This window comes from Somniosus microcephalus, unplaced genomic scaffold (assembly GCF_052327205.1).
Source record: "Somniosus microcephalus isolate GS21.2 unplaced genomic scaffold, FLI_Smic_1.0 scaffold4, whole genome shotgun sequence".
Lineage (NCBI taxonomy): Eukaryota > Metazoa > Chordata > Chondrichthyes > Squaliformes > Somniosidae > Somniosus > Somniosus microcephalus.
This window is the reverse complement of record NW_028225191.1, coordinates 3,259,679-3,271,688: the sequence shown is the minus strand read 5'-3', so window position 1 is coordinate 3,271,688 and position 12,010 is coordinate 3,259,679. Positions and strand designations below refer to the sequence as shown.

The 12,010-nt window shown below is 42.0% G+C and overlaps 1 protein-coding gene across 1 annotated transcript; it reads left to right on the top strand.

Moving 5' to 3' along the window:
- The first annotated feature begins 1,407 nt into the window (after positions 1-1,407).
- LOC147084062 (uncharacterized) lies at positions 1,408-11,519 on the top strand. The gene is made up of 2 exons (XM_085979960.1): positions 1,408-6,613; positions 9,450-11,519. Exon 1 carries the CDS (start codon positions 1,563-1,565, stop codon positions 2,403-2,405), a length of 843 nt encoding a protein of 280 aa, XP_085836086.1. The 5' UTR covers positions 1,408-1,562; the 3' UTR covers positions 2,406-6,613; positions 9,450-11,519.
- The last annotated feature ends 491 nt before the right edge of the window (positions 11,520-12,010 follow it).

Sequence of the window (12,010 nt, the reverse complement as noted above, 5' to 3'; positions counted from 1 at the left end):
TTATATTCTATCCCCCTAGCAATGAAAGCCAACATTCCATTGGCCTTCTTAATCACTTGCTGCACCTGCATACTAACCTTTTGAGTTTCGTGCACCAGGACCCCCAGATCCCTTTGTACTTCAGTACTTTCAGTTTCTTGCCATTAAGATAATAACTTGCTCTATGATTTTTCCTGCCAAAATGCATAACCTCACACTTTCCAGTATTGTATTCCATCTGCCAAATCTCTGCCCACTTACTTAGCCTGTCTATGTCCCCTTGCAGGTTTTTTATGTCCTCCTCACTCACTACTTTCCCTCCCATCTTAGTATCATCTGCAAACTTTGATATGTTACACTCTGTCCCCTCCTCCAAATCGTTAATATAGATTGTAAAGAGTTGGGGACCCAGCACTGACCCCTGTGGAACACCACTAGTTACTGATTGCCAGTCTGAGAATGAACCATTTATCCCAACTCTCTGCCTTCTGTTAGATAGCCAATCCTCTATCCATGCCAGAATATTACCCCCAATCCTGTGATTTTTTATCTTAAGCAATAATCTTTTGTGTGGCACCTTGTCAAATGCCTTTTGGAAGTCTAAATACACTACGTCCACTGGTTCCCCTTTATCCACCCTATATGTTACTTCCTCAAAGAACTCCAGCAAATTTGTCAAACATGACTTCCCCTTCATAAGACCATGCTGACTTTGTCCTATTAAATTATGATTATCCAAATGTCCTGTTACTGTCTCCTTAATAATGGACTCCAATATTTTACCTACCACAGATGTTAGGCTAACCGGTCTATAGTTTCCAGCCTTCTGTCTACTGCCCTTTTTAAATAAGGGCGTTACATTAGCAGTTTTCCAGTCTGCCGGGACCTTTGCTGAGTGCAGGGAGTTTTGGAAAATTATTACCAATGCATCCACAATCCCTACCGCCACTTCCCTCAAGACCCTAGGATGTAAGCCATCAGGTCCAGGTGATTTATCCGCCTTGAGTTCCATTATTTTACCGAGTACCACTTCCTTAGTGATTTTGATCGTGTTTAGCTCCTCCCCCCCCTATAGCCCCCTGTTTGTCCCGTGTTGGGATATTCTTAGTGTCTTCTACTGTAAATCCCCATGTGTGAAGGAGTGCTGTATAGAAACTAGAATTATCTGTTCTGAATTTCTATCCTGTACTTACAGTGATGACTTTTGTAAACTTTTACAGGGTATTAGAAGGGGCGGATTTGCAGACGGGAATCTCAAACCAACATCACGTCAAGATCTGACAGTCACTCCATTCATCAGGAGCTGAAGATCATTGACCTTTGAATGTGGAAGGAGAAATGTTTGTCTGTTCTGTCTGTGGGAAAAGATTTCAAACATCAGTGTGACTGGAAAAGCACCGAGACACACACACACCTGAGTGAGACTGTTCCAGTGCACTGACTGTGGAAAGAGCTTTAACCTGTTACACAGCCTGAAAAAACATCGCTCCATTCACAGCGGGGAGAAACCGTACACGTGCTCTGTGTGTGGACGAGGCTTCAACCGATCGTCCAACCTGGAGAGACACAAGGACACCCTCACCATGGAGAAACCATGGAAATGTGAGGACTGTGGGAAGGGATTCAATTACCCTTCTGAGCTGGAACCTCATCGACGCAGTCACACTGGGGAGAGACCGTTCACCTGCTCCGTGTGTGGGAAGGGATTCACTCGTTCATCCACCCTGCTGAAACACCAGCGAGTTCACACCGGGGAGAGGCCGTTCACCTGCTCCGTGTGTGGGAAGGGATTCACTCATTCATCCCACCTTCTGAGACACCAGCGTGTTCACACTGACGAGAGACTTTTTAAATGCTCCAACTGTGCAAACTGCTTTAAAAGCCCTGAGGAACTGATGTACCACCAGCGAGTTCATACTGACGAGAGACCATTCAGTTGCACTCACTGTGGGAAGAAGTTCAGGTGTTCATCCAATCTCATTGTACACCAGCGAGTTCACACTGGGGAGAGGCCATTCACCTGCTCCGTGTGTGGGAAGGGATTCACTAATTCAGCCCACCTTCTGAGACACCAGCGAGTTCACACTGACAAGAGATCTTTTAAATGCTCCAACTGTGCGAACTGCTTTAAAAGCTCTGAGGAACTGAATCACCACCAGCGAGTTCACACTGATGATAAACCATTCAGTTGCTCTCACTGTGGGAAAAGGTTCAGGCAGTCATCCCATCTCATTGTACACCAGCGAGTTCACACTGGGGAGAGGCCGTTCACCTGCTCTGTATGTGGGAACGGATTCACTTGTTCATCCCACCTGCTGAGACACCAGCGAGTTCACACTGGGGAGAGACCGTTCACCTGCTCCGTGTGTGGGAAGGGATTCACTCGCTCATCCCACCTGCTGAGACACCAGCGAGTTCACGTGTGACTGCAGGGGTTGGATTTTGTTGTTTTTGCTGCTGTTAATCACATCCAGGACTGAACCATGTTCATTCTGACAGTTGAGGTTTATTTCTGCTGATGTTATTATCCACTATTGGGAACCTGAGCAGGGAGACAGAGGAAAGGGAAACAAGGAAAAAAGCAAAAGACAGGAAGGAGAAAAACCAAATTAGAAGGCAAAGAACTCAACGGTTTAAATCAAACATGGTCACAGTAAATAATATAATTCATATAGGTCTGAGCGCGTTAAAAAAACAAGCCTGAAGGCTTTGTGTCTTAATGCAAGGAGCATTCGGAACAAGGTGGATGAATTAGCTGCGCAAATAGAGGTAAACGAAAATGATTTGATTGGGATTACAGAAACATGGCTCCAGGGTGGCCAAGGCTGGGAACTCAACATCCAAGGGTATTCAATATTTAGGAAGGATAGGCAAAAAAGAAAGGGAGGTGGGGTAGCATTGCTGGTTAAAGAGGGGATTAACACAATTGAAAGGAAGGATATTAACTCTGATGATGCAGAATCTGTATGGGTAGAACTGAGAAATATCAAGGGGCAGAAAACGTTAGTGGGAGTGGTATATAGACCTCCAAACAGTAATATGGAGGTTGTGGATGGCATTAAAAGGGAAATTAGAGAAGCATGCAGTAAGGGCACAGCAGTCATCATGGGTGACTTTAATTTACATATAGATTGGGCTAACCAAATTAGTAAAAATGCTGTGGAGGAGGAATTCCTAGAATGTTTATGGGATGGTTTTCTGGAACAATATGTCGAGGAACCAACCAGAGATCAGGCCATCTTAGACTGGGTATTATGTAATGAGAGAGGATTAATTAGCAATCTTGTTGTACAAGGCCCCTTGGGTCAGAGCGATCATAATATGATAGAATTCTTCATTAGGATGGAGAGTGAAGTAGTTGACTCGGAGACTAGGGTCCTGAATTTAAATAAAGGAAACTACGATGGTATGAGGCGCGAATTGGGTAGGATTGATTGGGGAATGTCACTCAAAGGGGTGACACGGTGGATAGGCAATGGCAAACATTAAAAGACCGCATGGATGAACTACAGAAGTTGTTCATCCCAGTTTGGGATAAGAATAAATCAAAAAGGATGACTCAACCGTGGCTAACAAGGGAAATTAGGGATAGCATAAGATCCAAGGAGAGGGCATATAAATTGGCCAGAAAAAGCAGTAACCCTGAGGATTGGGAGCAGTTTAGGAGTCAACAAAGGAGGACAAAGGGATTAATTAAGAAGGGGGAAATAGAATATAAAAGTAAGCTTGCAGGGAACATAAAAACTGACTAAGAGCATTTATAGATATGTGAAGAGAAAAAGATGAGTGAAATCAAGTGTAGGTCCCTTGCAGTCAGAAGCAGGGGAAGTTATAATGGGGAACAAAGAAATGGCAGACCAATTAAATGCATATTTTGGTTCTGTCTTCACAAAGGAGGACACAAATAACCTCCCAGAGATGTTGGAGAACATAGGGTCTGATGAGAGGGAGGAACTGAAAGAAATCAGTATTTGTAGGGAAATGGTGTTAGGGAAATTGACGGCATTGAAGGCCGATAAATCCCCAGGGCCTGAGAATCTACATCCTAGGGTACTTAAGGAGGTGGCCCTAGAAATAGTAGATGCATTGCTGATCATCTTCCAACATTCGATGGAATCTGGAACAGTACCCATGGATTGGAGGGTAGCTAATGTTACCCCACTATTCAAAAAGGGTGGTAGAGAGAAAACGGTAGTGGGGAAAATGCTAGAGTCCATTATAAAGGATGTAATAGCTGAGCACTTGGAAAACAGTGACAGGATCGGACAAAGTCAACATGGATTTACAAAAGGTAAATCATGTTTGCCTAATCTACTGGAATTTTTTGAGGATGTAACTGGGAAAATAGATCAGGGAGAACCAGTAGATGTGTATTTGGACTTTCAAAAGGCTTTCGATAAGGTCCCGCATAAGAGATTAGCGTGTAAAGTTAAGGCACATGGGATTGGGGGCAAGGTATTGACTTGGATAGAGAACTGGTTGGCGGACAGAAAGCAGAGAGTAGGAATTAACGGGTCTTTTTCCGAGTGGCAGGCAGTGACTAGTGGGGTACCGCAGGGATCGGTCCTTGGACCCCAGCTATTCACAATATACATTAATGATCTAGATAAGGGAACTAGATGTAATATCTCCAAGTTTGCAGACGACACAAAGCTGGGTGGGCGTGTGTGCTGCGAGGAGGATACCGAGAAACTCCAGTATGATTTGGACAGGTTGGGTGATTGGGCAGATGCAGTATAATGTGGCTAAATGCGAGGTTATCCACTTTGGTGTCAAAAACAGAAAGGCAGACTATTATCTGAATGGCAATAGATTGGGAGAAGGGGAAGTGCAACGAGACCTGGCTGTCCTTGTGCACCAGTCGCTGAAGGTAAGCATGTAGGTGCAGCAGGCGGTGAAGAAGGCAAATGGTATGTTGGCCTTCATAGCGAAAGGGTTTGAGTACAGGAGCATGGATGTCCTGCTGCAGCTGTACAGGGCCTTGGTGAGACCACACCTTGAGTACGGTGTGCAGTTTTGGTCGCCTTATCTGAGGAAGGATGTTCTTGCCATAGAAGGAGTTCAGCGAAGATTCACAAGGCTGATCCCTGGGATGGCAGGAATGATGTATGAGGAGAGATTGGGCCGATTGGGCTTATACTCGCTGGAGTTTAGAAGAATGAGAGGGGATCTCATCGAAACTTATAAAATTCTGACTGGTCTGGACAAACTAGATGCAGGTAGAATGTTCCCGATGGTCGGAGAGTCCAGAACCAGGGTCACAGTCTAAGGATAAGGGGTAGGCCATTTAGGACAGAGATGAGGAAGAATTTCTTCACCCAGAGAGTGATGAACCTGTGGAATTCTCTACCACAGAAGGCGGTTGAGGCCAAGTCTTTAATTATATTCAAGAAGGAGTTAGATATATTTCTTAGAGCTAAAGGTATCAAGGGATATGGGGAGAAGGCAGGTATGGGGTACTGAGTTTGGATGATCAGCCATGATCTCATCGAATGGCAGAGCAGGCTCGAGGGGCCGAATGGACTACTCCTGCTCCTATCTTCTATGTTTCTGTTACTAGGCTGGAGGTTAATATTCTCGATATATAGCTGATTGACTTGTTGGGGCTGCAGTGTCCCTTTAAGAACCGTTGTCTGTGATCGTTCCCTTAATTCAGGACTTTCATAAGAAATTATTTGACAATAAAATTATGAATTTTACTTTAACCCTAAATTGACCTTTGGTACAAAATCTACAATTTATTGTCTGAAAAGTTCCACTGATTAACATCTCCAATTAGAAACTGCTGATTAATCCTCACTGACAATTCTTACTGATTTCCACATCAGAACAAAGGAGTGGGGTCATGGGACAGTGTAGAGGGAGCTTGAAGGGGTTAAAATGAACCCTCTCAGAATTCAGACAGCCGAGGTGACCACTAATTAAGTGATGCCAGCAAAATTTAAATCAGAACAAAGGAGTGGGGTCATGTGAAAGTGAACAAAAGCTAAAAGAAACCAGGTGGCGATAAAAAGTTTCACAATTATCTGAATGACGTAGACAGAGTAGCGCAAGCAAGTTACATAATTACTTTCTTATGTGAAAAAGGTGAAACTAAACAATGGACAGCATGTAGGAAAGCTTCGCAAAGCAAAGATAAGACGCAGCCGTGGGACAAGACAGAATATGTGTGTTTTGAGAAACTTTGATAAGAAATTTGCTGCTTTAGCTAAAAATTGTAGACACAGCAGAATATAGGGGTCATGGGAATTTGACCTGTGACCAAAGGCATAGTAAGCTGTAACTAACCTTTACTAATACTGAAAAGAATAAATAAGCCATATGTGATCAGGTGATTATTGTAATACAATGTGATCAGGTGATTATTGTAATACAATGTGATTGGATGAAAATAGAATAAAAAGCTGTACCAACCAAGTTAATAAACTGTGTACTTTTACTTTAAGACAGACTCCAGTGAATTTATTTTTCACCACAAATTGGCGTAGTCGGCAGGATGCTACGGAACTGAAAGATTGCCCGTACCAGTGAACCCGGACAAGAAGTCAAATTCTGACCGTCCAGAAATTGAGTCATTTGGGAAGGCGGAGGGACAATACCGTAGCATCACGAATCAAGTGAAAGTCTGTAAGAGGTGAGAGAACACAGTTGTGTGAGTGTGGATCGCATGAACTAAGGGAACACTGTGTAGCGATAGAGGTCGCGAAGGAATGAGTGATTGACGGATCAACAAGGACATCGACCCTAGCCTGAGCTGGAATTAAGAGGGCGATTGGGCCCCACGTGATGGCCAGGATCAAGTAGGCTGAGAGACTCCAAAGTACCCTGGGATCGTGAAGCCAATGAATGTATGTGTGCTTAATTGTGATTAATTAACTGCTTAAAAAGTCTTTTATGACCACCGGGGGTGTTACTGGAGGTAAGACGGAGGGGAGAAATCCCAGGTCACAGACGTACCACGAATAAAGACAGGATCACGGCAAACCCGCACAGAGAAACGCAGCAGAGTAGGTAAGACTGACGTAGGACTGGATATGGCGTCGGGGAAAGAGATGGAATGGGGAACCCCTGGGTCCCTTACCAGGCTCTATGCAGATGACCGGAAGGGTTTGATAGACAAGATGAAAAAGGATGGATGGGATCCGTCTAAGGTACCAGTGTACCAACGAGAATGGTGGGAGACACAAAAGGGAAGTAAGACAAAGAAAGTGGGAGTTATATTGGTACACCAATTAGTAACGGTCATTCACAAGACCGAGGAAATTTAAAATGAAAATGGAGAGAAAGGATAAGGAGATTGGCGATCTACAGGAGCAAGTAACAAAATTAGAGAAAAAATTGGCAAAGCTAAAGGATAAACAAGGGTCCTTAGAGGGGGTCGTGACATTCCCATTGCCATCATTAAGTTTTAAGAATGTGCGAATAAGATTGTGCCCCAAGAATTGAAAAAAAAACCTTTGAAATAATTTAAGTTAAGCTGGTGTGTAAAAACCGAGAAGAGCAACAAAAAGTTTGTTTAACAAAAGATTAAGTTTCAGTCTAAGATTTAACCTTGGAGTTGCGGTTGCTGTGGTGAAATCTTCTAAAGCAGCTTGATTTGATAAGAAAATATGACGTAATTTACTGTTTTCTGCAAGAATGTGCCAGTTTGTTTTGTTTGTCTGTTCATAGTTTTAAAAAAGATAAGCTACTGCCTTAAAGTTACAGTTGCCAATGTGCTTGGAAGAAAATTAATTTGAATGTTTACAAGATCTGGATTAAATTGGAGTTATGAGGTTAATTAACCTATTAAAACCAGACTTTCATTGTGGCCACGGTGAAATTTTGGTTGGTGTAAATTTGTGTAGACCGCATTGAATAAGATAACTGCGCTCTGCAAGAACATCCAATAGTTGCAGAGTTCCTTACAAAAACTTACTTAGCTTGTGAACTTTGCTCAATCCCGTCTTTTTTCACTGTCCATATTACCTCAGTGTTCGTGTTTAGTTAAAGTGTGAAAACACAACTGTCTTTCGATCAGGAAAGTTCTTTTTTTTTGATTTACGTGAATTGACGCAGTTGCGTGCATGTGATAATGTTTTGCTCCACCTTAAAAACCTGCAAAGGAGTTAACCCTTCCACTGACAGCTGTTTAAGTTCACCAAGCAACAACTTTAGTATGAAATCTAAAGATATTGGACATTATTAAATTTAAGTTTCTTAATTTTAAGTTATTATTTCACCACAGTGGCAGAGGGAAAATTAAGATTTGATAAATTAACCCCTTGGGCTCTAAGCAGAGTCACAATGGATTCCCTTCTTTCTTTTGTTATATGGAAGTTACCTTGTAAACTAATTGCAGCACTTCTGTCTCTAATGTTAAAAACACTGTGTAAGCTACCTAGCCTGAGAATCACTCGTTTCTGAAATTGGAAATGAAGATAAATTGATAGAGATGAAATTGAACATTGACAAAACCTGTCAGTCAGTTCAACTGTACTGCTATTTGGATTTTGGGATAATTTTGAAATGACAAAATGGACTCAGGCACTATATATTTGGTTACTTTTGGGAAAATAAAAGAGCCTCTAAAAATAATAATAAAATGTGTTAATAACTTGGATCAAGTGAGAACGTTTGATCTATGTTTTCTATCTTAAATATTGTACTGGACAGTAAAGTTTTTCCAGGACTCATGAATGGTAATTAAAGGAAAGTGATTGAGAGTGTAAGATTGAAACAGGAGAATTACACTACTGAATGGGAATTTTCAAAATTTTCTAGTGAAAGTCAGGAAAGTGTAGTTAAGAATAGTAAATTGATAGCTTTCTCTTGGAGACATTTGTGTCCCAGCCTTTAATGAACTTTTAAGAAAACTGAATTTGATAGTCTGGCCACTACCCAAGACATCGGGACCATGCAGAGGAAGATGAGCAAAGATCTCCAGGCGACTACAATCTTTTGATAAGATACCTGAAAGCCCGAGAAAGGCTTGTATTGGATGGCACGTGTGGTACGATATTGAGATACTGATATGAGTGTGCAAATGTGATTCAATACGTATGAGGTAATTACCATCCAGGAATGTATGGTGAGTTTGCACTGAAGAATGGGTCTCAGACTTGCTCAGTTACTTGACAACAGCAAGACATGAAATGGTTAATGTGGCTCAGGAGAGCGAGACAACTTTTAAAGCATACTCCATCGAGAAACTATCTAATTAATGAAACAATCAGAATAGAGTTAAACACACGGGTACCTGTTAGAGGGATTGAAGTTGAAGTGGAGAGTTGCATGAAATCTGGATTGGTACAATCGAGGGCTAAGGAGAAATCATGATTAGTAATAATTATCCACAAGATGGATACGAGCAAAAGAGAGATCTGGAGAATCTTTTAAATCCATGATTTGTTGATTAGATGTTGAACTGTAATGTATTTGATATGATTGTAAGACTGAATTTAACTGACTGTAATAATTGTGTTTTGTAGGTAACAGAGCGTGGGAAAAACCAGTACGAATCCAGTATGAGGTGATTTTAGTGGTGCCTCCTGTGTCACTACTACTGCAATTACCATGCTTTACGGGTCTAACAGGACCTGTCCCATCAACCAACACGTTTTTAAGTATGAGCTACACAATTATGTGGCACAATTCGGATACTCGGATATAACATTCCCCTGTTGTTTGTGGGTTTCAGTGAGCTCATGATGTGACTGAACTCCTCCCTAAAGCATTTTTATATTTTGGAGCAAGACAATTGGAGAATAGATATTGAAATTGACAGCATAGGGGACGACTCACATTGATGGGATATTGGGCTTAATACATCAGCACACCCTTAGGTTTGTATTATTTCACATGCTCTGGTAGTTATCCAACGTGTAATGATAGTGTATTTGATATATGTAACGTGTGTAGTAAGACTTTGATACATAAGCCAATTGGGTACTCATGCCGATGACTGACAAGCAATAACAAATTAATTGAACACACTGAAAGAGAAGATCTGAAGCAATGTAGAGGAGACCCCAGGTGGGGTAACATCAGGAAAGATAGAAGAAACAGAGGATACACCAGGCGGGGCAGAATTGGAACACCGGAACAGTGAATTGAATTTGAGTAAGGGGTCAGAGGTCGCTCCTTCTCCTCAAAGGAATGGACTGTAAGGAAGGGAGAAATCTTCAAGACACCCTACTAACTAATGCCCAAGTTGAGAGAGCAATAAGAGCTAGCTAGATTAGTCAAGAGCCGATTGTGAGAAGTCAATAAAGATATTTCCTTCTCAAAAAAGGGAATTTTAAGAAATAGCTGTTAGATTCAAAGATGGGTTTTAATTCTTAGACCAGGGACTGACAACAGGCAAGCGGAAAAAGATAGCATAAATGCCAGCAAGGTCGAATATCAAGCATCAAAAGACAAACAGAAATGATAAGGGAATGGTAAAATGCAAGGAAACAGGGAGGATAGCACCTGCTAGATAACAAGGAGCCACAAAACCCCAGGGGAAGGTTGGTGGAGTTGGCTATTTGGAGGATCTTGGAGTTCATATCTGACGCATGGACGTATAATTGTTATTATAGTTGTAGTATTATTTTGTGTCATGATGACGGTTTAGAATGCATGTTGTAGAGCAGCTGTGTCCCGAATAGTGCCGGTTGCTATAGTTGATATAATTGATATTCAGCCAGAAACTGAACAGTTAATGCGGGATAATGAACTGATAGAGATAGGAACATACATGTAAAGTTCTTCGGTCATTTGCACAGACTTCCACGCCCAGCACAATAAGATAGACAGAGGGGAAAGATGAACTTAGGTACTAAGTTTAAGCCATCAGTATAGGAGTAATCCCGGGGATGGTAAAAGTGGAAAAAAGTTGGTATCCCTAGCCAAAATCTAAATTTGGTGCGGGACCAACAGGAGGGACTGAAGGGGTTAAAATGAACCCTCTCAGAATTCAGACAGCCGAGGTGACCACTAATTAAGTGATGCCAGCAAAATTAAAATCAGAACAAAGGAGTGGGGTCATGTGAAAGTGAACAAAAGCTAAAAGAAACCAGGTGGCGATAAAAAGTTTCACAATTATCTGAATGACGTAGACAGAGTAGCGCAAGCAAGTTACATAACTACTTTCTTACATGAATAAAGTGAAACTAAACAATGGACAGTGTGTAGGAAAGCTTCGCAAAACAAAGATAAGACGAACCGTAGGACAAGACAGAATATGCGTGTTTTGAGAAACTTTGATAAGAAATCTGCTGCTTTAGCTAAAAATTGTAGACACAGCAGAATATAGGGGTCATGGGAATTTGACCTGTGACCAAAGGCATAGTAAGATGTAACTAACCTTTACTAATACTGAAAAGAATAAATAAGCCATATGTGATCAGGTGATTATTTTAATACAATGTGATCAGGTGATTATTGTAATACAATGTGATTGGATGAAAATAGAATAAAAAGCTGTACCAACCAACAGAGAACGAGAAGGGTGTCACTAGACCGCAGGGTCAGTGACCTTCTCCCAGAACGTTCTGTTAATAAACTGTGTACTTTTACTTTAAGACAGACTCGAGTGAATTTATTTTTCACCACATAGTCTGTATCTAACCGGTGCTGTACCTGCCCTGGGAGTGTTTGATGGGACAGTGTAGAGGGAGCTATGCTCTGTGTCTAACCCGTGGTGTACCTGCCCTGGGAGTGTTTGATGGGACAGTGTAGAGGGAGCTTTACTCTGTATCTAACCTGTGCTGTACCTGCCCTGGGAGTGTTTAATTGGACAGTGTAGAGGGAGCTTTACTCTGTATCTAACCTGTGCTGTACCTGCCCTGGGAGTGTTTGATGGGACAGTGTAGAGGGAGCTTTACTCTGTATCTAACCTGTGCTGTACCTGCCCTGGGAGTGTTTGATGGGACAGTGTAGAGGGAGCATTATTCTGTATCTAACCCGTGCTGTACCTGCCCTGGGAGTGTTTGATGGGACAGTGTAGAGGGAGCATTATTCTGTATCTAACCTGTGCTGTACCTGCCCTGGGAGTGTTTGATGGGGC

What these genes read in the sequence shown, in the direction of transcription:
- LOC147084062 (XM_085979960.1), top strand. Translation starts at nt 1,563, where the DNA reads ATGGAGAAACCATGGAAATGTGAGGACTGTGGGAAGGGATTCAATTAC.